At 47.1% G+C, this 27,962-nt stretch overlaps 1 protein-coding gene across 4 annotated transcripts; it reads left to right on the top strand.

Moving 5' to 3' along the window:
- The first annotated feature begins 37 nt into the window (after positions 1-37).
- LOC113845425 (E3 ubiquitin-protein ligase TRIM7-like) lies at positions 38-27,962 on the top strand. Of its 4 annotated transcripts, XM_072032166.1 has the most exons (11): positions 38-133; positions 5,270-5,326; positions 6,097-6,423; positions 8,044-8,208; positions 10,528-10,683; positions 13,020-13,175; positions 15,502-15,666; positions 17,994-18,158; positions 20,490-20,654; positions 21,675-21,701; positions 24,003-27,962. In XM_072032166.1, the coding sequence occupies exons 2-11, from the start codon at positions 5,308-5,310 to the stop codon at positions 24,539-24,541; spliced, it is 1,884 nt and encodes a 627-aa protein (XP_071888267.1). In that variant the 5' UTR covers positions 38-133; positions 5,270-5,307; the 3' UTR covers positions 24,542-27,962. The 4 variants fall into 4 exon arrangements, with proteins under 4 accessions (XP_071888267.1, XP_071888269.1, XP_071888268.1 ...); XM_072032168.1 differs by lacking the exon at positions 8,044-8,208; XM_072032167.1 differs by lacking the exon at positions 13,020-13,175.

Here is a 27,962-nt window from a genome sequence, read left to right as displayed (position 1 = left end):
TTTTTAAAGCCCTCTTCCCTGTAACTGTATAAAGTCCAAGGGCACTGAAGGCTGCCTGTAACTGTGCCATCATACTGCAAGTGAAAGCCAGTCAGTTCAGAAGAGACACAGATGAGATGAGGTTTCTCTGAAGGTACGTTAACACATTTTTGTATATATCTACAGTCATTCTTTAAGAATGTATCTCTCTATTGTACTGTTGCTAGGAAAAAATCTGTGAAAGCATAGTGTTCTAGGTTACCTTCATTATTTCAAAAAGAAAATAAACAAATAAGAAAGCAGCTTAAAGGAATAGAGTTTTTGTTAATCATATAAAAGCATGATATTTTTAATATAATATATATATTATATATGTATGTAATTATATATAAATACATATTTCAACCAATACGATTTCAAGATATTTTGAAATTCAGGTTTGAGAAATGTATTGTTCTGGGGTGAAAAAAAAGACAACCAGAAGTACACACAGTTGCTATCATAAGTTGTTTAGCCATGAGAAAAAGTAAGATATGGCAAGTCTTATCTGCAAAATCAATGAGGAGAACAATTCTTTGCTCCATTTCTCACAAGGGATTTCTCCCTCCAAGTGCCAGTTCAGCTGGTAGAAAAGTTTCACTTGCTCAGGGTGGGTGCTCTGGTTGCTGAAGAAGGAATACTGCGCTTAAAACTGTGTTTCCATAAAGTTCCTTTCAGGTCTTTTTCTCAGCTGTTTGTGGTAATTTCTGTTGCTCTCAGAAGTACTGAGATGGGAAGCATCTTTCCTCTGTGGTGCTCTTTCCCAGCATGGTAACTTTGGGCATTTATTTCCCTGAGAGAGGAGGACGTATGTCTCCAGGCCTGGGACTTAAAGATTCACTGCTAGGACTGAGCACCCTTCCACAGGGGCTGAATCAATTGGAGTTCATAGATGCACAGGGTGTCCTTCCTGGGACAACATGCAGAAGTTTATATGCTCAAGCAAGCAGAGCCACTACCTCACCTATAGGGTGCAGTTCACATCTCTACCTGGCTGTCTGGCATCTTTTGGGATCCCCTTGGTTACTGGAGACTTCCTTATGGGCTTGGCAGGTCTGAGTCAGTACTTAGTGAGACCCGGGCCCTCAAGCGGCAACTGCTGGAGAAGAGCAGGGACAGATGATGAAGGGCATCACCAACATCTCCCAGACACCAGAAATCCAGATAGTTAAGCTAGTGGTGTTACACAACCCAGAATAGGATTCCCTTCCAAGGAACGCATTCCCACTTCAAACACCAATACTAGTATAAACGGTAGACAAGCATTTCAGCAGCCAAGGCTGTGGTGATCTACATGTGTGCTGTTCAGTTTAGCTTGCATTTTAGAGGAGAGCTAGTCAGCTCAGCCAAAGGTGTACAGTGAGGGATGTAGATCAGCTTGAAGTAGGCACAGTAGGACGCTGGGGGCTCCTCTTCAGGGTTCCTCTTCCGCCCTTTGATAAAACCACACTTGTGGGCTGCTGCCTTGTGTCTTATGTGTTTGCTCATATACATACATTGTACATTTCCATCACTTGTTCTTTATATCAAGGAAGCTTCTGCAATTGCATCCTGTGGGACTGTACTGTCCTCTGGCACTGGCTTTCTTTAAAATTTGCCTTCCCATTTGATGCTGTAACTGGGTGGAGTACAATGCTGCCTTTACTGTGTAGCAAATGGATGTTATGACAAAGAAGTGGTGTATTTTAGGAAATGTCTCACAGAATCCACAGTTCCTGCGTCCCCTGCAGGTTGCATGGATACCACAAAGTACACATCAGGAATTCAGAGCTCAGACATGACACTAAGGCACACACAAATACATTCACTTTCACAAACATATATATGTATCTTTTCTCACTGTTAGCACCTCCACTTTCTCAATGCCTTTAGCACGTTCAAGGCAGTGACTCTGCTGACACCTAACAGTCCTTTCTGTAATTCACTAACTCCTGGACAAAATCCTTCTCGTTTTCATCATTGCACTTTCCAAAGAAAGCTAAAGAGGTGACAAGCAGACAGCAACAGGAAAGATGACTAGGAGAGAGATGAAGAGCAGAGCACAGCAATCAGGTGTGCCATGAGCAGGACTCCTCCACAGTAACAAACAGATCCCTATTTCTCCCTTCAGAATGATTGGTCAGAATGATCTTCAGAGCACCTCCTTAGCTTGTTGCTCTGTCTCCAATGGCAGATACCTTTCTCCTTTGACTGTGTAGGATAATGTATTGGTTTTATTTGGGAAGGCTTTGGTGGGGCTGGGGGTGGCAGTGGATGCAGGGGTGGCCTCTGAAGAATGAGACCAGTGTCTCTGCCTTGTGTAAGACATAGCAGGTTCCAGCCAGTTCCACATAATGTAAGCTGAAGACCTTGGAGAGGATTCATGGTGGAGCAGTTTTGGAAGGACTGCATTGTTTGCAAGGGACCCCACACTGAAGTGGAACACTGTGTGGAAAAAGAATCAATGGAAATAAAGTCTATGAACTGACCAACCCCCCATTCCCATTCCTGTGCTCTAAGATGCAGGTAGGCAGGCTACGACTTGGTTGCCATCATGGAAACGTGGTGGGACCACTCTCATGACTGGAGGGCTGCAATGTCTGGCTATAGGCTCTTCAGAAGGGACAGGCAGCATGGAAGGGGTGGTGGTGTGGCTCTCTATATCAGAGAGAGTTTTGATGTCGTGGAACTTGAGGCTGGGAATGATAAGGTTGAGTCCCTATGGGTTAAGATCAGCGAGAAGGCCAACAAAGGAAGCACCCTGGTGGGGATCTGTTATAGACCCCGCCGAACCAGGATGGACACGGAATTCTACAGACAGCTGGCAGAAGTTGAGAAATCGTCCGTGCTTGTTCTTGTGGGGGACTTCAACTTCCCAGATATATCCTGGAAGCACAACACAGCCCAGAGAAAGCAGTCTAAGAGGGTTCTGAAGAGCGTGGAAGATAGCTTCCTGACGCAGCTGGTTAGTGAGCCTACCAGGGAAGGTGCCCCGCTAGACCTGTTCATAAACAGAGAAGGACTGGTAGGAGATGTGGTGGTTGGGAACTGTATTGGTCAGAGTGACCACGAAATGGTAGAGTTCTCCATTCTTGGTGAAGTCAGGAAGGGGATCAGTAAAACTGCAGTCTTGGACTTCTGGAGGGCTGACTTTGAGCACTTCAGGACACTGGTTGGTAGAGTCCCTTGGGATGTGGTTCTGAAGGGCACAGGAGTCCAGAAAGACTGGGTACTCTTCAAGAAGGAAATCTTAATGGCTCAGGAGCAGTCTGTCCCCACGTGCCCAAAGACGAGCCAGCACAGAAGAAGACCAGCCTGGCTCAACAGAGAACTGTGGCTTGAGCTTAGGAGAAAAAAGAGGGTTTATCATCTTTGGAAAAGTGGGCAGGCCACTAGGGAGGACTATAAGGATGTTGCGAGGCTGTGCAGGGACAAAATTAGGAAGGCCAAAGCTCATCTGGAGCTCAATCTGGCTACTGCCGTTAAAGAGAACAAAAAATGTTTTTACAAATACATCAACACAAAAAGGAGGACTAAAGAGAATCTCCAGCCTTTACTGGATGCAGGGGGGAACTTAGTTACAAAAGATGAGGAAAAGGCTGTGGTGCTTAATGCCTTCTTTTCCTCAGTCTTTAGCAGCAAAACCAGTTGCTCTCTGGATACCCAGTACCCTGAGCTGGTGGAAAGGGATGGGGAGCAGAATGTAGCCCTCACTATCCATGAGGAAACGGTTGGCAACCTGCTACGGCACTTGGATGTGTGCAAGTCGATGGGGCCAGAAAGGATCCAACCAAGGATACTGAGAGAACTGGCAGAGGAGCTGGTCAAGCCATTTTCCATCATTTATCAGCAGTCCTAGCTATCAGGGGAGGTCCCAGTTGACTGGCGGCTAGCAAACGTGACGCCCATCTATAAGAAGGGCCAGAGGGCAGACCCAGGAGACTATAGGCCTGTCAGTTTGACCTCAGTGCCAGGAAAACTCATGGATCAGATTCTCTTGAGTGTCATCACACGGTACTTACAGGGGAACCAGGTGATCAGGCCCAGTCCCCATGGGTTTATGAAAGGCAGGTCCTGCTTGACAAACCTGATCTCCTTCTATGACAAAGTGATGCACTTAGTGGATGAGGGAAAGGCTGTGGATGTGGTCTACCTTGACTTCAGTAAGGCTTTTGACACCATCTCCCACAGCATTCTCCTCAAGAAACTGGCTGCTCGTGGCTTGGACTGGTGTATGCTTCATAGGGTTAAGAACTGACTGGATAGCCGGGCCCAAAGAGATGTGGTGAATGGAGTCAAATCCAGCTGGAGGCTGGTCACTAGTTTCCCAGGGCTCAGTGCTAGGGCCAGTCCTCTTTAATATCTTGATCAATGATCTGGATGAGGGTATCAAGTGCACTCTCAGTAAGTTCAAAGATGACACCAAGTTAGGTGTGTGTGTCAATCTGCTCGAGGGTAGGAAGGCTCTGCAGGAGGACCTGGATAGGCTGGACTGATGGGCTGAGGACAACTGTATGAAATTTAACAAGGCCAAGTGCCGGGTCCTCCACCTGGGGAACGATAACCCCAAGGAGAGCTACAGGCTGGGTGACGAGTGGTTGGAAAGCTGCCAGGCAGAGAAGGACCTGGGAGTATTGGTGGATAGACAGATGAATATGAGCCAGCAGTGTGCTCAGGAGGCCAAGAAGGCCAAGAGCATCCTGGCTTGTATAAGAAGCAGTATGGCCAGCAGGACTACGGAAGTGATTCTCCCCCTGTACTTGGCTCTGGTGAGGGGGCACCTCGAGTACCGTGTTCAGTTTTGGGCCCCTCGCTACAAGAAGGACATGGAGGTGCTGGAGTGAGTCCAGAGAAGGGCAACAAATAATGAAGTCCAGTTGCCTTTTACCTGCTGAGAGGAGACAGGAGAAAGCAAAGCAATCCCTATGTGGCTTGGGAGGAGTGGAAGGGTCAGAATGTGCTCCCTGAAACCTTCCCAGCAAAGACCATGGGATGCTGCACTTGGGCTGTGAGGCATTTTAGAAGGGCTCTGGGGCAGTTTAGACAGCCTCATGGCCCTGAGAGCATGAGTGGGGCTCCGCAGCAGGATACATTCGTGCAAACCCACAATGCTCCTATCAGGCCCTTGGTTCAGAGGACACCATGTTTTTTGCGCTGCCTACGTGATGTGTTCTTTCCCAAAAGCTGTGCATATCATTTCTTCTACTTCCTTGGGAAAAGGTCTTTGCTAAATTTCCTCTTTTCTGTCTTTTCAAATGAATACAATGCCCAGGACACAAGGAAACATCTTTGACGGTCCAAGACCTTGGAATGGATTTTGAGCCTTCAAGTAAGTATGCCGGATCCCATTCCTCTTGCCCGCGGTCTTCCTTGGGAACATCCCGGGTGGGATGGATGACTGCAGAGAGAACTGCACCCATGGGGGCTCTATTCCTGTGAGCAACTTACCCACAGAAGATCTTCCAGTCCACAACAGAAAGCTTAGGCTTTGGGATGAGATTAATTTGATCCTAGGGCCACACCTCTTTAACGTCTGGCGTGTCCTTCTACAGCAGAGTGTATTGCTTTGTTTGGGAGAGGAAGACTGAATTCTTTTAGGCCCCGTCATTCTGATGTCAATCCATTCAAACCAATGCAAGGGAGATGAAAGCATCTTCTGTGCTCTGTAAATTTCTAACCAAAACCTATATGACCGTTAGGAGACGGACAGTTCACGGCTGAAGTTATCATGAGTAACTAAAAGCCTTAGAGAGATACCTAAAAAAGAGAGACCTTGAAGCAAAGTCTTTGGCAAGCTCTGCTACTCTTCTTTTGATAAGTAGGGCCCAGCTAGACCTTTTGTGAATTCTGTCCTCTCCATACAATCTTGCCTTCAAAAGTGTGAATTCCCTGGATAGAACTGAAAGAAAAAGACTGTTCCAAAAGAATTATGTAGACATCAGTCCATTATGGCACATCAAAAATAAAAGTACATATATGTTTTCCATCCTGTGTTTTTCTCAAAACACACATTCACATTATTGAGAGAAGGGCTAACATAACAGGAAGAAATGTCAGTTTCCCAATCAGCCTTTTTTTTTTTTTTTTTTTTTTTTGTAGGAAGGAATGTGGAGATAGACATCACAAGGGCCCCAGAATCCTCACGGCAAGAGATGGAGAGGATCATGGATCAGAAGATGGCTGTGCTGCGGAACCAACTGGAGGTTTCACAGAACATAGCCCCACCTCTAGAGGAACAGGCCAACACCCAGACTTCCCTCCAGGCCATCTCAGAAAAGCTACATAATCTGCAGGTGTGTCTGAAGAACCTGGAGGTATCCAGAGAGCAAGACCTTCAGATCCTCAGAGAAGAGATGGAAGACAGAATAACCAAAGCCAAGAAGTCCTGGACCAAGGACTGCCTGATTGAGATGGAAAACAAACTAGGTGAGCAGTGCAATTCCTAAACAAACCTTCAATTCTATTGTGCTTAAACCACAGTGGGAAGCTAAATACTGCAAATTCTCTCAATCACTTTCCTCCAATTGGATGGAGGAGTGATGTGGAAAGCTCAAAGTCAGAGAACTCACGGATTGAGATAGAGAGATTTTAAGAGGTAAAAGCTGCAAGCCCAAGCAATCCCAAGCAAAGCAAAATGTGGGATATATTCATTGATTCTGAAAGGCAGGAAGAGGTTCAACCATTTCTGGGAAAGCAGGGCTGTGTCACAGGTAACATTTCCTGGGGAAGACCAATGCTATCATATGAATATCTCCCTTTCCTCCTTTTTATCTCAGATTTATTGCTGAGCATAGTGTCATACTGTAGGGAGTATCCCTTTAGACCACTCAGGTTGGCGTCACAGATGTTCTCCCTTCCAATATCATGGGCATCCCCTACCTCCTCACTGGCAGAGCGTGATGACAAGAAGAGGGGCCTGTGGCTGTGTGGAAGCACTCCTCAGAATAAATAAGGCATCCACAGGTTATCTACATGACTTTCCTAACAAATACAAAATGCAGCATCATACCAGCTCCAATGAAAAAAAAAAGAAAAAAAAAAATTGACTCCATCCTGGCCAAAAGCAGGACGATTCCTTGAAGGCAAACAGTGCTATAGCATGACACCATCTTGTGAGCTAGTCTCCGGCATCTCCTCCATGGAAGGGGACATGGAAGGGGACTCCTGCAAGAGGAGGGCAGCCCATTCCCGGGGAGAGGGTCTCGTGTCCCTTTCCCCTGAGAGAGCTCCACACCAAAGTGGCAGCTGCAGGTGGTAAGGGTGTTTCTTCTCTCCCTCCTCTTGGAAGACATTTGGTTTGATAGTCTCCATCCATGATGGCTGAATGTGGAAAAGGTTACTGCTAGGTCCCAAGGAACATCCACCTCCACGTCCCGATACCGTCTCTCCCTTTTGTCACTCAGAGTGCTCGTCCCCAAACAGTCAAGTCTTCCGCAGCCTGCAGATCCTGCCTGGAGAGATGGAGTGAGACATGCCTACTCTCCAGCCTGTCCAGCAGGACTTCAGGCAGGACCATGGAGCCTATGCTCCTTCTCCATCCCCCTGGAACGCTTTGGTCTATCCAAACCAATGAGAGGGAGGTGGAAGCATCTTCTCAGTTCCGTCCCCTTCCATCCAGAGCCCGTGTACCATGCACCATGGGAAAAGAGTCACTTACAGGGGGCAATGACCGTGAGAGTCTGTAAGCCCTAGGTGAAGATCTAAAGGGTGGGAACTGCAGTCCAGACCTTCAGTAAGCCCTACTTCACTTCCAGGAGCTCAGGCATGCTCACTCCTGCCTTGTGTGCATTCCCTCTTCCCAACATCATCTTGCCATCCACAGTGTCCCTTTCCTGTAAAAAAAAAAAAAAAAAAAAAAAAAAATCTCAAGAATGACACCTTCTGACGTACAATGTACTCTAGAGATAAGTCCACCGTGAAACTGAAATCACAATAGCATGTTCTCTAATATTTCTAGGAGGAAACACCCTCCCCCATTATAAAGACATGGAACCACTTCCCAGGAATCAATGTCATTTTCCCATTGGTTCCTCTCTTTCCATGCAGAAAATATTGTGGACATTGTGGACATAAACATCACAAGGGCCCTTGAATCCACTCAGCAAAAGGCAGAGAAGATCCTGAGTGAGAAGGTGGCTGTGTTGCAGAACCAACTGGAAGTTTCACAGAATGTCTACAGAGAAGAGCTGATTTTATTGGAAAACAAACTAGGTGAGCAGGGCAGTCCACAAGGATGACTCCATCTCTCTTGGGGTTAAACATCCATGGGCAGCTAAACACTACACAGCCACTCACACCCTTTCCTCCAGCTGGATGGGGGAGAGAAGTGGAGAGGTCAAAGTGTGTAAACCCTTGGATTGAGATAGAGACATTTAAGAGGTAAAGCAAAAGCTGCAAGCCCAAATGGCACTGGTATAGGCACCAGTATAGGCTGGGGACTGACCTGTTGAAGAGCAACATATGGAAAAGGGATGTGGTGGTCCTGGTGGACAGCGGAATGACCATGAGGCAGCACTGTGCCGTTGTGGCCAAGAAGTCCAGTGGCATCCTGGGGTGTATCAGAAGGGCTGTGGTTAGTAGGCTGAGGGATGTTCTCCTCCCAGTCTACTCTGCCCTTGTGAGACCACATCTGGACAATGGCATCCAGTTCTGGGCCCCACAGCTCAAGAACGACAGGGAACTGCTTGAGAGAGTCTCGTGCAGAGCCATTAAGGGATGATTTCATTATGAGGAAAGGCTGAGGGAGATGGGTCTCTTTAGCTTGGAAAAGAGGAGGCTGAGGGGAGACCTTATTAATGTTTATAAATATGCAAGGCGGAAGTGTCAGGAGGATGGAGCCAGGCTGTTCTCGGTGACATCCAATGATAGGACTAGGGGCAATGGGTGCAATCTGGAACAAAAGAGGTTCCTCTTATATATGAAATGAAACTTTTTCACAGTGAGGGTGACAAAACACTGGAACAGGCTTCCCAACGGAGTTGTGCAGTCTCCTTCTCTGGAGACATTCAAAACTCGCATGGATGGGTTCCTGTGGAACCTGATGCAGGTGTTCCTGCTCCTGCAGGTGGATTGGACTAGATGACCTTTCAGGGTCCCTTCCAATCCCTAGCATTCTGTGATTATGTAATTCTGTAAAAATATGGAAGTCATTCACTGCTTCTGATTGGCAGGCAGAGGTTCAGCCTTTTCAACGAAAGCATAGATCCGTCACACAAAACATCTCCTGGGGAAGATCAATGCCATCACTATGAATGTCTCCCCTTCCTCCTTTATTTAAGCTTCTATTACTTAGCATGGTGTTATAATGAAGGGAACAATAGGGGTCATCAACATGGCTGTTTCCGACATTGTGGGCATCCCCTACCTCCTCACTGGCAGAGCGTGATGACAAGAAGAGGGGCCTGTGGCTGTGTGGAAGCACTCCTCAGAATAAATAAGGCATGCACAGGTTGTCTACATGACTATCCTCACAAATCCAAAATGCAGCATCATACCAGCTCAAAAAAAAAAAAAAAAAAAAAAAAAATTGACTCCATCCTGGCCAAAAGCAGGACGATTCCTTGACGGCAAACAGTGCTATAGCATGACACCATCTTGTGAGCTAGTCTCCGGCATCTCCTCCATGGAAGGGGACATGGAAGGGGACTCCTGCAAGAGGAGGGCAGCCCATTCCCGGGGAGAGGGTCTCGTGTCCCTTTCCCCCGAGAGAGCTCCACACCAAAGTGGCAGCTGCAGGTGGTAAGAGTGTTTCTTCTCTCCCTCCTCTTGGAAGACATTTGGTTTGATAGTCTCCATCCATGATGGCTGAATGTGGAAAAGGTTACTGCTAGGTCCCAAGGAACATCCACCTCCACGTCCCGATACCGTCTCTCCCTTTTGTCACTCAGAGTGCTCGTCCCCAAACAGTCAAGTCTTCCGCAGCCTGCAGATCCTGCCTGGAGAGATGGAGTGAGACATGCCTACTCTCCAGCCTGTCCAGCAGGACTTCAGGCAGGACCATGGAGCCTATGCTCCTTCTCCATCCCCCTGGAACGCTTTGGTCTATCCAAACCAATGAGAGGGAGGTGGAAGCATCTTCTCAGTTCCGTCCCCTTCCATCCAGAGCCCGTGTACCATGCACCATGGGGAAAGAGTCACTTACAGGGGGCAATGACCGTGAGAGTCTGTAAGCCCTAGGTGAAGATCTAAAGGGTGGGAACTGCAGTCCAGACCTTCAGTAAGCCCTACTTCACTTCCAGGAGCTCAGGCATGCTCACTCCTGCCTTGTGTGCATTCCCTCTTCCCAACATCATCTTGCCATCCACAGTGTCCCTTTCCTGTAACAAAAAAAAAAAAAAAAAAAAAAAATCTCAAGAATGACACCTTCTGACGTACAATGTACTCTAGAGATAAGTCCACCGTGAAACTGAAATCACAATAGCATGTTCTCTAATATTTCTAGGAGGAAACACCCTCCCCCATTATAAAGACAAGGAACCACTTCCCAGGAATCAATGTCATTTTCCCATTGGTTCCTCTCTTTCCATGCAGAAAGGACTGTGGACATAAACACCACAAGGGCCCTTGAATCCACTCAGCAAAAGGCAGAGAAGATCCTGAGTGAGAAGGTGGCTGTGTTGCAGAACCAACTGGAAGTTTCACAGAATGTCTACAGAGAAGAGCTGATTTCATTGGAAAACAAACTAGGTGAGCAGGGTTGTCCACAAGGATGACTCCATCCCTCTTGGGGTTAAACATCCATGGGCAGCTAAACACTACACAGCCACTCACACCCTTTCCTCCAGCTGGATGGAGGAGAGAAGTGGAGAGGTCAAAGTGTGTAAACCCTTGGATTGAGATAGAGACATTTAAGAGGTAAAGCAAAAGCTGCAAGCCCAAGCAAAGCCAAATGGCACTGGTATAGGCACCAGTATAGGCTGGGGACTGACCTGTTGAAGAGCAACATATGGAAAAGGGATGTGGTGGTCCTGGTGGACAGCGGAATGACCATGAGGCAGCACTGTGCCGTTGTGGCCAAGAAGTCCAGTGACATCCTGGGGTGTATCAGAAGGGCTGTGGCTAGTAGGTTGAGAGATGTTCTCCTCCCAATCTACTCTGCCCTTGTGAGACCACATCTGGACAATGGCATCCAGTTCTGGGCCCCACAGCTCAAGAACGACAGGGAACTGCTTGAGAGAGTCTCGTGCAGAGCCATTAAGGGATGATTTCATTATGAGGAAAGGCTGAGGGAGATGGGTCTCTTTAGCTTGGAAAAGAGGAGGCTGAGGGGAGACCTTATTAATGTTTATAAATATGCAAGGCGGAAGTGTCAGGAGGATGGAGCCAGGCTGTTCTCGGTGACATCCAATGATAGGACAAGGGGCAATGGGTGCAATCTGGAACAAAAGAGGTTCCTCTTATATATGAAATGAAACTTTTTCACAGTGAGGGTAACAAAACACTGGAACAGGTTTCCCAACGGAGTTGTGCAGTCTCCTTCTCTGGAGACATTCAAAACTCGCATGGATGGGTTCCTGTGGAACCTGATGCAGGTGTTCCTGCTCCTGCAGGTGGATTGGACTAGATGACCTTTCAGGGTCCCTTCCAATCCCTAGCATTCTGTGATTATGTAATTCTGTAAAAATATGGAAGTCATTCACTGCTTCTGATTGGCAGGCAGAGGTTCAGCCTTTTCAACGAAAGCATAGATTCGTCACACATAACATCTCCTGGGGAAGATCAATGCCATCACTATGAATGTCTCCCCTTCCTCCTTTATTTAAGCTTCTATTACTTAGCATGGTGTTATAATGAAGGGAACAATAGGGGTCATCAACATGGCTGTTTCCGACATTGTGGGCATCCCCTACCTCCTCACTGGCAGAGCGTGATGACAAGAAGAGGGGCCTGTGGCTGTGTGGAAGCACTCCTCAGAATAAATAAGGCATGCACAGGTTGTCTACATGACTATCCTCACAAATCCAAAATGCAGCATCATACCAGCTCAAAAAAAAAAAAAAAAAAAAAAAAAAAAAAAAATTGACTCCATCCTGGCCAAAAGCAGGACGATTCCTTGAAGGCAAACAGTGCTATAGCATGACACCATCTTGTGAGCTAGTCTCCGGCATCTCCTCCATGGAAGGGGACATGGAAGGGGACTCCTGCAAGAGGAGGGCAGCCCATTCCCGGGGAGAGGGTCTCGTGTCCCTTTCCCCCGAGAGAGCTCCACACCAAAGTGGCAGCTGCAGGTGGTAAGGGTGTTTCTTCTCTCCCTCCTCTTGGAAGACATTTGGTTTGATAGTCTCCATCCATGATGGCTGAATGTGGAAAAGGTTACTGCTAGGTCCCAAGGAACATCCACCTCCACGTCCCGATACCGTCTCTCCCTTTTGTCACTCAGAGTGCTCGTCCCCAAACAGTCAAGTCTTCCGCAGCCTGCAGATCCTGCCTGGAGAGATGGAGTGAGACATGCCTACTCTCCAGCCTGTCCAGCAGGACTTCAGGCAGGACCATGGAGCCTATGCTCCTTCTCCATCCCCCTGGAACGCTTTGGTCTATCCAAACCAATGAGAGGGAGGTGGAAGCATCTTCTCAGTTCCGTCCCCTTCCATCCAGGGCCCGTGTACCATGCACCATGGGGAAAGAGTCACTTACAGGGGGCAATGACCGTGAGAGTCTGTAAGCCCTAGGTGAAGATCTAAAGGGTGGGAACTGCAGTCCAGACCTTCAGTAAGCCCTACTTCACTTCCAGGAGCTCAGGCATGCTCACTCCTGCCTTGTGTGCATTCCCTCTTCCCAACATCATCTTGCCATCCACAGTGTCCCTTTCCTGTAAAAAAAAAAAAAAAAAAAAAAAAAAATCTCAAGAATGACACCTTCTGACGTACAATGTACTCTAGAGATAAGTCCACCGTGAAACTGAAATCACAATAGCATGTTCTCTAATATTTCTAGGAGGAAACACCCTCCCCCATTATAAAGACAAGGAACCACTTCCCAGGAATCAATGTCATTTTCCCATTGGTTCCTCTCTTTCCATGCAGAAAGGACTGTGGACATAAACACCACAAGGGCCCTTGAATCCACTCAGCAAAACGCGGAGAAGATCCTGAGTGAGAAGCTGACTGAATTCCAGAACCAACTGGAAGTTTCACAGAATGTCTACAGAGAAGAGCTGATTTCATTGGAAAGCAAACTAGGTGAGCAGGGTTGTCCACAAGGATGACTCCATCCCTCTTGGGGTTAAACATCCATGGGCAGCTAAACACTACACAGCCACTCACACCCTTTCCTCCAGCTGGATGGAGGAGAGAAGTGGAGAGGTCAAAGTGTGTAAACCCTTGGATTGAGATAGAGACATTTAAGAGGTAAAGCAAAAGCTGCAAGCCCAAGCAAAGCCAAATGGCACTGGTATAGGCACCAGTATAGGCTGGGGACTGACCTGTTGAAGAGCAACATATGGAAAAGGGATGTGGTGGTCCTGGTGGACAGCGGAATGACCATGAGGCAGCACTGTGCCGTTGTGGCCAAGAAGTCCAGTGGCATCCTGGGGTGTATCAGAAGGGCTGTGGTTAGTAGGCTGAGGGATGTTCTCCTCCCAATCTACTCTGCCCTTGTGAGACCACATCTGGACAATGGCATCCAGTTCTGGGCCCCACAGCTCAAGAACGACAGGGAACTGCTTGAGAGAGTCTCGTGCAGAGCCATTAAGGGATGATTTCATTATGAGGAAAGGCTGAGGGAGATGGGTCTCTTTAGCTTGGAAAAGAGGAGGCTGAGGGGAGACCTTATTAATGTTTATAAATATGCAAGGCGGAAGTGTCAGGAGGATGGAGCCAGGCTGTTCTCGGTGACATCCAATGATAGGACAAGGGGCAATGGGTGCAATCTGGAACAAAAGAGGTTCCTCTTATATATGAAATGAAACTTTTTCACAGTGAGGGTAACAAAACACTGGAACAGGTTTCCCAACGGAGTTGTGCAGTCTCCTTCTCTGGAGACATTCAAAACTCGCATGGATGGGTTCCTGTGGAACCTGATGCAGGTGTTCCTGCTCCTGCAGGTGGATTGGACTAGATGACCTTTCAGGGTCCCTTCCAATCCCTAGCATTCTGTGATTATGTAATTCTGTAAAAATATGGAAGTCATTCACTGCTTCTGATTGGCAGGCAGAGGTTCAGCCTTTTCAACGAAAGCATAGATCCGTCACACATAACATCTCCTGGGGAAGATCAATGCCATCACTATGAATGTCTCCCCTTCCTCCTTTATTTAAGCTTCTATTACTTAGCATGGTGTTATAATGAAGGGAACAATAGGGGTCATCAACATGGCTGTTTCTGACATTGTGGGCATCCCCTACCTCCTCACTGGCAGAGCGTGATGACAAGAAGAGGGGCCTGTGGCTGTGTGGAAGCACTCCTCAGAATAAATAAGGCATCCACAGGTTGTCTACACGACTATCCTCACAAATCCAAAATGCAGCATCATACCAGCTCAAAAAAAAAAAAAAAAAAAAAAAAAATTGACTCCATCCTGGCCAAAAGCAGGACGATTCCTTGAAGGCAAACAGTGCTATAGCATGACACCATCTTGTGAGCTAGTCTCCGGCATCTCCTCCATGGAAGGGGACATGGAAGGGGACTCCTGCAAGAGGAGGGCAGCCCATTCCCGGGGAGAGGGTCTCGTGTCCCTTTCCCCCGAGAGAGCTCCACACCAAAGTGGCAGCTGCAGGTGGTAAGGGTGTTTCTTCTCTCCCTCCTCTTGGAAGACATTTGGTTTGATAGTCTCCATCCATGATGGCTGAATGTGGAAAAGGTTACTGCTAGGTCCCAAGGAACATCCACCTCCACGTCCCGATACCGTCTCTCCCTTTTGTCACTCAGAGTGCTCGTCCCCAAACAGTCAAGTCTTCCGCAGCCTGCAGATCCTGCCTGGAGAGATGGAGTGAGACATGCCTACTCTCCAGCCTGTCCAGCAGGACTTCAGGCAGGACCATGGAGCCTATGCTCCTTCTCCATCCCCCTGGAACGCTTTGGTCTATCCAAACCAATGAGAGGGAGGTGGAAGCATCTTCTCAGTTCCGTCCCCTTCCATCCAGAGCCCGTGTACCATGCACCATGGGGAAAGAGTCACTTACAGAGGGCAATGACCGTGAGAGTCTGTAAGCCCTAGGTGAAGATCTAAAGGGTGGGAACTGCAGTCCAGACCTTCAGTAAGCCCTACTTCACTTCCAGGAGCTCAGGCATGCTCACTCCTGCCTTGTGTGCATTCCCTCTTCCCAACATCATCTTGCCATCCACAGTGTCCCTTTCCTGTAAAAAAAAAAAAAAAAAAAAAAAATCTCAAGAATGACACCTTCTGACGTACAATGTACTCTAGAGATAAGTCCACCGTGAAACTGAAATCACAATAGCATGTTCTCTAATATTTCTAGGAGGAAACACCCTCCCCCATTATAAAGACAAGGAACCACTTCCCAGGAATCAATGTCATTTTCCCATTGGTTCCTCTCTTTCCATGCAGAAGATATTGTGGACATTGTGGACATAGACATCACAAGGGCCCTTGAATCCACTCAGCAAAAGGCAGAGAAGATCCTGAGTGAGAAGCTGACTGAATTCCAGAACCAACTGGAAGTTTCACAGAATGTCTACAGAGAAGAGCTGATTTCATTGGAAAGCAAACTAGGTGAGCAGGGTTGTCCACAAGGATGACTCCATCCCTCTTGGGGTTAAACATCCATGGGCAGCTAAACACTACACAGCCACTCACACCCTTTCCTCCAGCTGGATGGGGGAGAGAAGTGGAGAGGTCAAAGTGTGTAAACCCTTGGATTGAGATAGAGACATTTAAGAGGTAAAGCAAAAGCTGCAAGCCCAAGCAAAGCCAAATGGCACTGGTATAGGCACCAGTATAGGCTGGGGACTGACCTGTTGAAGAGCAACATATGGAAAAGGGATGTGGTGGTCCTGGTGGACAGCGGAATGACCATGAGGCAGCACTGTGCCGTTGTGGCCAAGAAGTCCAGTGGCATCCTGGGGTGTATCAGAAGGGCTGTGGTTAGTAGGCTGAGGGATGTTCTCCTCCCAATCTACTCTGCCCTTGTGAGACCACATCTGGACAATGGCATCCAGTTCTGGGCCCCACAGCTCAAGAACGACAGGGAACTGCTTGAGAGAGTCTCGTGCAGAGCCATTAAGGGATGATTTCATTATGAGGAAAGGCTGAGGGAGATGGGTCTCTTTAGCTTGGAAAAGAGGAGGCTGAGGGGAGACCTTATTAATGTTTATAAATATGCAAGGCGGAAGTGTCAGGAGGATGGAGCCAGGCTGTTCTCGGTGACATCCAATGATAGGACAAGGGGCAATGGGTGCAATCTGGAACAAAAGAGGTTCCTCTTATATATGAAATGAAACTTTTTCACAGTGAGGGTAACAAAACACTGGAACAGGTTTCCCAACGGAGTTGTGCAGTCTCCTTCTCTGGAGACATTCAAAACTCGCATGGATGGGTTCCTGTGGAACCTGATGCAGGTGTTCCTGCTCCTGCAGGTGGATTGGACTAGATGACCTTTCAGGGTCCCTTCCAATCCCTAGCATTCTGTGATTATGTAATTCTGTAAAAATATGGAAGTCATTCACTGCTTCTGATTGGCAGGCAGAGGTTCAGCCTTTTCAACGAAAGCATAGATCCGTCACACATAACATCTCCTGGGGAAGATCAATGCCATCACTATGAATGTCTCCCCTTCCTCCTTTATTTAAGCTTCTATTACTTAGCATGGTGTTATAATGAAGGGAACAATAGGGGTCATCAACATGGCTGTTTCTGACATTGTGGGCATCCCCTACCTCCTCACTGGCAGAGCGTGATGACAAGAAGAGGGGCCTGTGGCTGTGTGGAAGCACTCCTCAGAATAAATAAGGCATCCACAGGTTGTCTACACGACTATCCTCACAAATCCAAAATGCAGCATCATACCAGCTCAAAAAAAAAAAAAAAAAAAAAAAAAATTGACTCCATCCTGGCCAAAAGCAGGACGATTCCTTGAAGGCAAACAGTGCTATAGCATGACACCATCTTGTGAGCTAGTCTCCGGCATCTCCTCCATGGAAGGGGACATGGAAGGGGACTCCTGCAAGAGGAGGGCAGCCCATTCCCGGGGAGAGGGTCTCGTGTCCCTTTCCCCCGAGAGAGCTCCACACCAAAGTGGCAGCTGCAGGTGGTAAGGGTGTTTCTTCTCTCCCTCCTCTTGGAAGACATTTGGTTTGATAGTCTCCATCCATGATGGCTGAATGTGGAAAAGGTTACTGCTAGGTCCCAAGGAACATCCACCTCCACGTCCCGATACCGTCTCTCCCTTTTGTCACTCAGAGTGCTCGTCCCCAAACAGTCAAGTCTTCCGCAGCCTGCAGATCCTGCCTGGAGAGATGGAGTGAGACATGCCTACTCTCCAGCCTGTCCAGCAGGACTTCAGGCAGGACCATGGAGCCTATGCTCCTTCTCCATCCCCCTGGAACGCTTTGGTCTATCCAAACCAATGAGAGGGAGGTGGAAGCATCTTCTCAGTTCCGTCCCCTTCCATCCAGAGCCCGTGTACCATGCACCATGGGGAAAGAGTCACTTACAGAGGGCAATGACCGTGAGAGTCTGTAAGCCCTAGGTGAAGATCTAAAGGGTGGGAACTGCAGTCCAGACCTTCAGTAAGCCCTACTTCACTTCCAGGAGCTCAGGCATGCTCACTCCTGCCTTGTGTGCATTCCCTCTTCCCAACATCATCTTGCCATCCACAGTGTCCCTTTCCTGTAAAAAAAAAAAAAAAAAAAAAAAAATCTCAAGAATGACACCTTCTGACGTACAATGTACTCTAGAGATAAGTCCACCGTGAAACTGAAATCACAATAGCATGTTCTCTAATATTTCTAGGAGGAAACACCCTCCCCCATTATAAAGACAAGGAACCACTTCCCAGGAATCAATGTCATTTTCCCATTGGTTCCTCTCTTTCCATGCAGAAGATATTGTGGACATTGTGGACATAGACATCACAAGGGCCCTTGAATCCACTCAGCAAAAGGCAGAGAAGATCCTGAGTGAGAAGCTGACTGAATTCCAGAACCAACTGGAAGTTTCACAGAATGTCTACAGAGAAGAGCTGATTTCATTGGAAAGCAAACTAGGTGAGCAGGGTTGTCCACAAGGATGACTCCATCCCTCTTGGGGTTAAACATCCATGGGCAGCTAAACACTACACAGCCACTCACACCCTTTCCTCCAGCTGGATGGGGGAGAGAAGTGGAGAGGTCAAAGTGTGTAAACCCTTGGATTGAGATAGAGACATTTAAGAGGTAAAGCAAAAGCTGCAAGCCCAAGCAAAGCCAAATGGCACTGGTATAGGCACCAGTATAGGCTGGGGACTGACCTGTTGAAGAGCAACATATGGAAAAGGGATGTGGTGGTCCTGGTGGACAGCGGAATGACCATGAGGCAGCACTGTGTCGCTGTGGCCAAGAAGTCCAATGACATCCTGGGGTGTATCAGAAGGGCTGTGGCTAGTAGGTTGAGAGATGTTCTCCTCCCAATCTACTCTGCCCTTGTGAGACCACATCTGGACAATGGCATCCAGTTCTGGGCCCCACAGCTCAAGAACGACAGGGAACTGCTTGAGAGAGTCTCGTGCAGAGCCATTAAGGGATGATTTCATTATGAGGAAAGGCTGAGGGAGATGGGTCTCTTTAGCTTGGAAAAGAGGAGGCTGAGGGGAGACCTTATTAATGTTTATAAATATGCAAGGGGGAAGTGTCAGGAGGATGGAGCCAGGCTGTTCTCGGTGACATCCAATGATAGGACAAGGGGTAATGGGTGCAATCTGGAACAAAAGAGGTTCCTCTTATATATGAAATGAAACTTTTTCACAGTGAGGGTAACAAAACACTGGAACAGGTTTCCCAACGGAGTTGTGCAGTCTCCTTCTCTGGAGACATTCAAAACTCGCATGGATGGGTTCCTGTGGAACCTGATGCAGGTGTTCCTGCTCCTGCAGGTGGATTGGACTAGATGACCTTTCAGGGTCCCTTCCAATCCCTAGCATTCTGTGATTATGTAATTCTGTAAAAATATGGAAGTCATTCACTGCTTCTGATTGGCAGGCAGAGGTTCAGCCTTTTCAACGAAAGCATAGATCCGTCACACATAACATCTCCTGGGGAAGATCAATGCCATCACTATGAATGTCTCCCCTTCCTCCTTTATTTAAGCTTCTATTACTTAGCATGGTGTTATAATGAAGGGAACAATAGGGGTCATCAACATGGCTGTTTCTGACATTGTGGGCATCCCCTACCTCCTCACTGGCAGAGCGTGATGACAAGAAGAGGGGCCTGTGGCTGAGTGGAAGCACTCCTCAGAATAAATAAGGCATCCACAGGTTGTCTACACGACTATCCTCACAAATCCAAAATGCAGCATCATACCAGCTCAAAAAAAAAAAAAAAAAAAAAAAAAAAAATTGACTCCATCCTGGCCAAAAGCAGGACGATTCCTTGAAGGCAAACAGTGCTATAGCATGACACCATCTTGTGAGCTAGTCTCCGGCATCTCCTCCATGGAAGGGGACATGGAAGGGGACTCCTGCAAGAGGAGGGCAGCCCATTCCCGGGGAGAGGGTCTCGTGTCCCTTTCCCCTGAGAGAGCTCCACACCAAAGTGGCAGCTGCAGGTGGTAAGGGTGTTTCTTCTCTCCCTCCTCTTGGAAGACATTTGGTTTGATAGTCTCCATCCATGATGGCTGAATGTGGAAAAGGTTACTGCTAGGTCCCAAGGAACATCCACCTCCACGTCCCGATACCGTCTCTCCCTTTTGTCACTCAGAGTGCTCGTCCCCAAACAGTCAAGTCTTCCGCAGCCTGCAGATCCTGCCTGGAGAGATGGAGTGAGACATGCCTACTCTCCAGCCTGTCCAGCAGGACTTCAGGCAGGACCATGGAGCCTATGCTCCTTCTCCATCCCCCTGGAACGCTTTGGTCTATCCAAACCAATGAGAGGGAGGTGGAAGCATCTTCTCAGTTCCGTCCCCTTCCATCCAGGGCCCGTGTACCATGCACCATGGGGAAAGAGTCACTTACAGGGGGCAATGACCGTGAGAGTCTGTAAGCCCTAGGTGAAGATCTAAAGGGTGGGAACTGCAGTCCAGACCTTCAGTAAGCCCTACTTCACTTCCAGGAGCTCAGGCATGCTCACTCCTGCCTTGTGTGCATTCCCTCTTCCCAACATCATCTTGCCATCCACAGTGTCCCTTTCCTGTAAAAAAAAAAAAAAAAAAAAAAAAAATCTCAAGAATGACACCTTCTGACGTACAATGTACTCTAGAGATAAGTCCACCGTGAAACTGAAATCACAATAGCATGTTCTCTAATATTTCTAGGAGGAAACACCCTCCCCCATTATAAAGACAAGGAACCACTTCCCAGGAATCAATGTCATTTTCCCATTGGTTCCTCTCTTTCTATGCAGAAGATATTGTGGACATTGTGGACATAGACATCACAAGGGCCCTTGAATCCACTCAGCAAAAGGCAGAGAAGATCCTGAGTGAGAAGCTGACTGAATTCCAGAACCAACTGGAAGTTTCACAGAATGTCTACAGAGAAGAGCTGATTTCATTGGAAAGCAAACTAGGTGAGCAGGGCTGCCCACAAGGATGACTCCATCCCTCTTGGGGTTAAACATCCATGGGCAGCTAAACACTACACGGCCGCTCACACCCTTTCCTCCAGCTGGATGGGGAGAGAAGTGGAGAGGTCAAAGTGTGTAAACCCTTGGATTGAGATAGAGACATTTAAGAGGTAAAGCAAAAGCTGCAAGCCCACTAAAGCAAAAAATTGAAGTCATTCACTACTTCTGATAGGCAGGTAGATGATCAGCCATTCCCAGGAAAGCATACCTCTGTCACACACAACATTTCCTTGCGAAGACCAATGCCATATCTATGAATGTCTCCTCTTCCTCCTACTTTATCTCAGCTTTTATTGCTAAGCATTTTTTTATAATGTATGGAGCACACTTTGGGTCTTTATTCATGGCTGTTTCCCCTCCCAGCATTGTGGGCATCCTCTTCCTTCTCCCTGGCAGAGAATGATGACAAAGAGTGGCCCATACAAGAATATTGCAGGTGTTGATGTCTCATTTTTGTTCCTGTCCAGAAATGACTAAGACACCTCTGTATGCTTGTAGGACCAAGTGCAGGAGTGATTGGAGTGTGAGTGCTTGAGTGCCTGACATTTCTAGGGATAAGTACTACCTTCCTGGGAAGTTTGTCCCTGTGAAAGGTGATGTTTTTGGTCAGTTGTTTGCCCAGTTCTTTGACCTTTTCTTTACAGCTGAAAAGGAATGAGAATCTCATCCTATGTCTCCCCAGCTTTTAGTCCTCTTTTTTGTTTGTTTGTTTCTTTGGTTGTTTTTCTGTTTGTTTGTTTTTCCCAACTGAGGATGGAATTTGGTAAGATAAATGTGTGTGTTTATGGCAGGGATGGTGGGACTTGCTGTCACCTAAGGCAGATAATTGGTGAAATACCTTTGGATATACTACAGGAGAAAACAGTCTTTGTATTCAGCAGCATGGATGGTGTCTTATCACCCTGTAGACCGGCATACTTTGATAAATCCACTTACTGCCTGCTATATTCTTTTTCTCCACAGAATTTTTCATAATTCAGATCTACAAAGGTAAGCATAACAGAGATGATGAACCTACATTTTCTGAGCCTGAACCCAACTTCAGGAAACACATCCAACCCTCTCACAGAGCTGTTTGGAGAACAACATGCTCAGAGGAAGGATTGCTTGATAACTTTTTTTGGTTGTGTTCTGCCAAAGTCCCTGTGCATGATTGACTCGAGCCATTTTAGCTGTGGGAAGTGGGGATGGAAAGCCTGTATTGGCTACTTCCATTTCCCACTCTTCTTTTTGTGCACTTCGGAGTTTAGAAGTGTCAAGAGATGATCTTGCTCCAAAAGATCTCTTTCATATTCCTGAAATCTGAGTTGAGCTAGCTGAGCTTAGTTCACACCATTGTACCTTGCTAGAGTTCTGTCCAGTTATTATCATGTACACTGATAAGCTGGGTAAACTGTGGAAAGAAATATCGTCTTACCATTCCTGCAGTTAAGATCACTCTTCCATTCTAGTCCATGTTGAAAAAATACCCAAGACTGGTGCTTTCCTTTTCTTGAGAAGAAACTATGCAAGGTTTGAAAACAGAGCCTCCAGGCTTTACTAAGGAGATAATCATGAGACACAAACCAAATTCCAGATGATGTATATAAATTTATGCATGATTTATACTTGTATTCAACACAGGCGACACTTGAATTTCTTCCACCATGATTGCTAATAGTCTCTCTTCCCACACATGAATGTTTAAACACACCTACAGGACACTTTGGATCTATATCTTAGCGTTTCTTGCAGAACAGTGTGTGTCTACACTGATTTCCAGGTGTGTTTCTGTTGTGTGCAGGGTTGATCAATTATCTTACTAACTGTGGTAGCTTTACTCAGGCGGGCAGCCGAGCTCCACCACAACTGCCCTTTCACTCCCCCTTCTCAAAGGGAAAGGGGGAGAAAATACAACACAAAGATCTCAAGGGTTGCGATAAGTATGAGGAGATTGACCAACAATTATTGTGACAGGCAAAAGAGACTCAGAGTAGGGAGACAGTAAGATTTATCGCCTATTGCTAACAAACTATAGAAGTGAGAAACAAAGAAAAAAAACAGAAACACCTTCCCCCATCCACCCTCTTCCACCTCCTCCCCCTGAGCAGCACAGGGGAACAGGGAAATGGTGGTTGCAGTCAGTCTATTGCACTTCTTCTCCACTGCTCCTTCTTGGTCACTCTCTTCCCCTTCTCCAATGTGGGGTCCCTCCCAAAACTGATCCTCCCTGCCATCCTTCCCAAATTGATCCTATGCAGGCTTTCCATAGGCATCAGCTCTTCAAGAACTGCTCCAATATGGAACCATATCACAGGGTCCATCCATCAGGAGCAAGCTGCTCCAACATGTGTCCCCCACAGGTGACAGCTCACCCTCAGCTCTGGTCCTGAATGGGCTCCTCTCCACTCCTCTCCATGGGCTGCAGCTCTGGCCTAGAGTCTGCTCTGGCAGGGACTCTCTACAGGCCACAGACTCCTTCAGGGCAGATCCACCTGCTCCACCATGGTCTCCTCCATGGGCTGCAGCGTGATCTGCTCCATGTGGGACCCATGGGCTGCAGGGGAACAGCCTGCTCACCAGGGGCCTCTCCACAGGCTGCAGGGGAATTTCTGCTGCATGCCTGGAGCACCTCCTGCCCTCCTGCTGCACTAACCTTGGTGTCTGCTCTCACAGAGGCACTAACAACATTGTTTATTGTCTCGACCCTGGGCAGCAGTAGGTCCCTTTGGAGCTGGCTGAAACTAGACCTTATCTAACATGGGGCATCTTCTGGATTCTTCTCACAGAAGCCACCCCTGCAGCTCCCTGCTACCAAAACCTTGTCACGTAAACCCACTTCACCAACTGCTTCATAAAATGACTTCTTTGGCCAGTAGGATTGCATATCAGTGCTCTTATAAAAGTCAGTTTTGATTCCAGTGTTGCCCAAAGAGAAGTCATATGGTCAATTCTCAGTCCTTTTCCCAAGGTCATCCCTACAGAAATTCAAAAATAGAGGAAGCAGGTATTCAGCCCTACACACTTCTCCTTGGTGCTGAAAGCTGGTGCCAGAGAAACCTTGGTTCAGTGCCTTTCATTTCAGGCACACTGTCTGGTCTTTGTCAGGGAACCAAGGATGGAAATGGAGGCATACGTGAGGTAGGGGAGTGAAGATAACACAGGCACCCTGAGGCAAAAGCCTGTCTAGCACACCTGAGTGTAGAGATGGAGAAGGGATAAGTAAGAGATGGGTGAGGATGCAGAAAATAAAGTCTCAGAAAAACAGGCCTTGTGTTTTCAGCTACTTATTGTATGACTTGATCATTGCAGTTGATATCTCCCTGGATGCTGACACGGCTCATCCCAGACTGGAAGTGTCAGAAGATGGGAAAAGTGTGAAGGATGCTGGCATGATCAGAAAGGTGCCCATGAGGGAGAAGAGAATTGATTCCCACCTTTTTGTGTTGGCAAAGGAAGGGTACACATCTGGGAGATTCTACTGGGAAGTAAATGTTGGAAAGAGAAGAAACTGGATCTTAGGTGTTGCCCAGGAATCTGTGACTCGCAAGGGGACAGTGGCTTTGTCTCCTAATAATGGTTTCTGGGTCATAGGATTAGTAGATGGGCAAGAGTATTGGGCTTACATGGATCCTTGGACCCATCTGGCTGTGACTGGGACACTGCAAAAGATTGGGATCTTCCTGGACATCTCCACCAAGCAGCTGTCATTTTACAATGTCCATAAGAAAACAATTCTGCATGCTTTTACCATTGCTGATGACAGCATGCAGGAAGGGAAATTAATTCCCATCTTCTCAACAGGTTCTGCTTCTGCAAAGACTGACCTTGAGCCACTAAGTTTAGTGTAGTATTTTGATGATGGTAACAGATCCTGAGATCAAACTGATGTCCTGTCAAACAATCCTGAAGATGTGCTTATCAATCAAAACAAGACAGGTAATTCATATAAGAAACACTTGGCACAGCCTGGTAACCCTGCACTGAGTCAATCAGAAGACGCCTTGGAGGACTGATTGCTTGTGTGTGAGACACAAGCATGAAAGAACTTCAGTTATAGTGAACACTTATGCAGAAGAGTGAAATGTCTCCTCAGGGAATGAGGTGAAAGAATATGCCTTTTGTATTGCATCCTTCTGGCTCTATGGTTTTCCCACATCTGTCAATCAAAATGAAAGTGAATATCCAAGAGATGTATTTGTACAAAAGCAGATCACTGTTCTGGAGCAAGAAAGCTTTCTAGTGAGCTTGAAACACACTTCACAAGAACAAACTTCACCTCTGTACTTAAATTTGCACTAGTCACATAAGGCCGCTTTCAAACCAGTTGAGAAACAGTGGCATGTCCTGAAGGCAGTTTACCTGACTTGTCATCCAAGTTTGCTCTAGAGGTGTGGACATTGCATTCTGAAAGTTCCTATTTTGTTCCAAATGCTTCAAAAGTTAACAAGGATTAGTCAGTCATTCCTAAGTATCTAAATGGTCCAAGATGAAATTTTACTCACAGCTAAATATTTGGGGCATTTGTAATTTCTCCTATTGAAGCTTTGCACTAAATAATTCAATGTTCACTTAAAAAGAGCATAGGAGGCAGTCCTATCCACCATATTTTTGTATGCAGTCTTTACATGCTGGAGGATTTACAGTGTTTGGATGTGCTTCGCTTTCTAGTGAGTGATGACTGACTTAACTTGTTGCAGGAAGAATGGCTAAAAACATGACAGACACCAGTATGGCCAGATCGTGATCTCCTTTTATTACCCGAATAGCCTGACTTTTATAGCAAACTTAACAGGGGCGGATAGTATCTCACCCAAGGGTAGGAGATGGGAGAGACTAGTGTATACTTTCCTACAGCATTCAACAGACTGAGAAGTGGGAGGAAAGCCAGGGAAAACTGGAGGACATTGGGGTGCATCCTCAAGAATGCTGTTATTTTGCTACGCTCACTCTAAGTCTCCCTGGTGCAGTTTTCCAAGAAGCCTCCAGCAGAATGAAAATGTCTTTCCCTTCCTCTCTAGTGAGGGCCTCTACTCCTAGGATACCAGAGCCAATGTGCTGCTAATATATCATCTATTGAGGATGCCATATGCCAGAATACTGGAGGTTGATTACTTTTGGTCAAATCTGGTTCCCAGCAGAAGGTAAAGTCAACATGGCCGGAGACCACCTTGGGAGCATTACAAATCCAACCATCTTCATGAAATTGAAAAACAGTACTATGGTGGTTTTACTCGGGTGGGCAGCCAAGTTCCACAATGGCCACTCTCTCACTCTCCCTCCTCAAAGAGGAAGGGGGAGAAAATACAACACAAATTGCTCAAGGTTTCAGATAAGAATCATAGAATCATAGAACATCCCAAGTTGGAAGGGACCCATAAGGATCATATAGTCCAGCTCCTGCCACCACACAGGTCTACCCAAAATTTTAGACCATGTGACTAAGCGCACAGTCCAAAAACTTCTTAAACACCGACAAGCTTGGTGTAGTGACTACATCACTGGGGAGCCTGTTCCAGTGTGCGACCACCCTCTCAGTGAAGAACCTTTTCGTGATGTCTAGCCTAAACCTTCCCTGACGCAGCTTGACACCATTCCTATCACTGGTAATTAAGGAGAATAGGTTGGTGCCTGCCCGTCTACTCCCCCTAGTGAGGAAGCTTTGGACTGCGATGAGGTCTCCCCTCAGCCTCATCTTTTCCAAGCTGAACAGGCCAAGTGACCTCAGCCGCTCCTCATACATCTTCCTCTCTAGGCCCTTCACCTTCTTTATTGCCCTTCTCTGGATACTCTCCAACAGTTTTATATCCTTTTTGTACTGTGGTGCCCAGAACTTCACACAGTACTCAAGGTGAGGCTGCACCAGTGCAGAGTAGAGTGGGACAATCCCCTCCCTTGACCGACTAACGATGCCATGCTTGATGCACCCCAGGATACGGTTGGCCCTCCTGGCTGCCAGGGCACACTGCTGGCTCATATTCAACTTGCTGTCAACCACAACCCCCAGATCCCTCTCTGCAGGGCTGCTCTCCAGCATCTCGTTGCCCAGTCTGTACATATAGCCAGGGTTTCCCCGTCCCAGGTGCAGGACCCGGCACTTGTCTTTGTTAAACTTCATGTGGTTGGTGATCGCCCAGCTCTCCAATCTGTCCAGATCTCTCTGCAAGGCCTTTCCAGCCTCATCAGAGTCCACAACTCCTCCAAGTTTGGTGTCGTTGGCAAATTTGCTCAAAACACCCTCTAGTCCTACATCCAAATCATTTATAAAAACATTGAAGAGGGCTGGCCCTAAAATTGAGCCCTGGGGGAACCCACTAGTGACCATCTGCCAGCCAGATGTGGCCCCATTTCCCTTCGTCAACTAGATGGGTGATCTTATCATAAAAGGAAATCAAATTTGTTAGGCAGGACCTATCCCTCATAAACCCATGTTGGCTGGGACCAATGATGGCATTGTCCCCTACGTGCACTTCAATAACTTCAAGGATTATCTTCTCCATAATTTTACCAGGTGCTGATGTGAGACTGACAGGCCTGTAATTGCTAGGGTCTTCTTTCTTGCCCTTCTTTAAAATTGGCACAACATTTGCCAGCTTCCAATCTACTGGGGCCTCTCCAGATTCCCAAGACCACTCTAGTCTAGAAGCAACATGAAGTTTCTAGTGAGGCAAAAATGCTGGGCTGAGACCAAAACCCAGATGGAGGGGCCTCTACCCAGACAGACCTCCCAGGGACTGAAAGGGCTGCCCAGACCACCTGTTTCAGGGCTATCTCGAAGATAGCTCCAATATATGGAGTTCCTGATAGGGACTAAAGGCAGAGCTGGGTGTCATGGGTACAAGTGTGACCAGACAGATGAACTCTCTGAGCAAGCTGCTAGGTTGCAGCAGGAGCTCAGAAGGTTGTGATGCATCCAGGAATCTGAGTGAGGGATCAATGCATGGTATCATGTGCTGTTGCAGGCTGAGCAAAAGCTTTGCCTTAAGCCCTTTCCAGGAGGTGGTAAGATGTCTTCCAACCCAAATCCAGAAGAATTGATGGACTCACAAGACAAGGGAGGCTGGACCTTCATCTCTTCTTGGAGCAGACTGAGGAATCTCCCCCTTGCCCCTGAAGTGTCCCTGTGTAACAGATACAATGCTCTGGGGCTTATAAAAAGGAGACCATGTCAATAACAACAATGGTAATGGTCAATACCCAGGAAAGGGCAACTGTGTAAGAACCAATGCCACCAAAAATAAGTAAATAAATAAATAAATAAATAAATAAGCA

The sequence above is a fragment of the Anas platyrhynchos genome, chromosome 36, assembly GCF_047663525.1.
Source record: "Anas platyrhynchos isolate ZD024472 breed Pekin duck chromosome 36, IASCAAS_PekinDuck_T2T, whole genome shotgun sequence".
NCBI lineage: Eukaryota > Metazoa > Chordata > Aves > Anseriformes > Anatidae > Anas > Anas platyrhynchos.
This window is presented reverse-complemented; position numbering and strand designations above follow the sequence as displayed.

Bases quoted from the DNA above. Each gene is read 5' to 3' on its own strand.
- LOC113845425 (XM_072032166.1), top strand. The intron at 13,176-15,501 runs GTGAGCAGGGTT...CTTTCCATGCAG, and splicing joins TTCATTGGAAAGCAAACTAG to AAGATATTGTGGACATTGTG. The intron at 20,655-21,674 runs GTGAGCAGGGCT...TTTTCTCCACAG, and splicing joins TTCATTGGAAAGCAAACTAG to AATTTTTCATAATTCAGATC.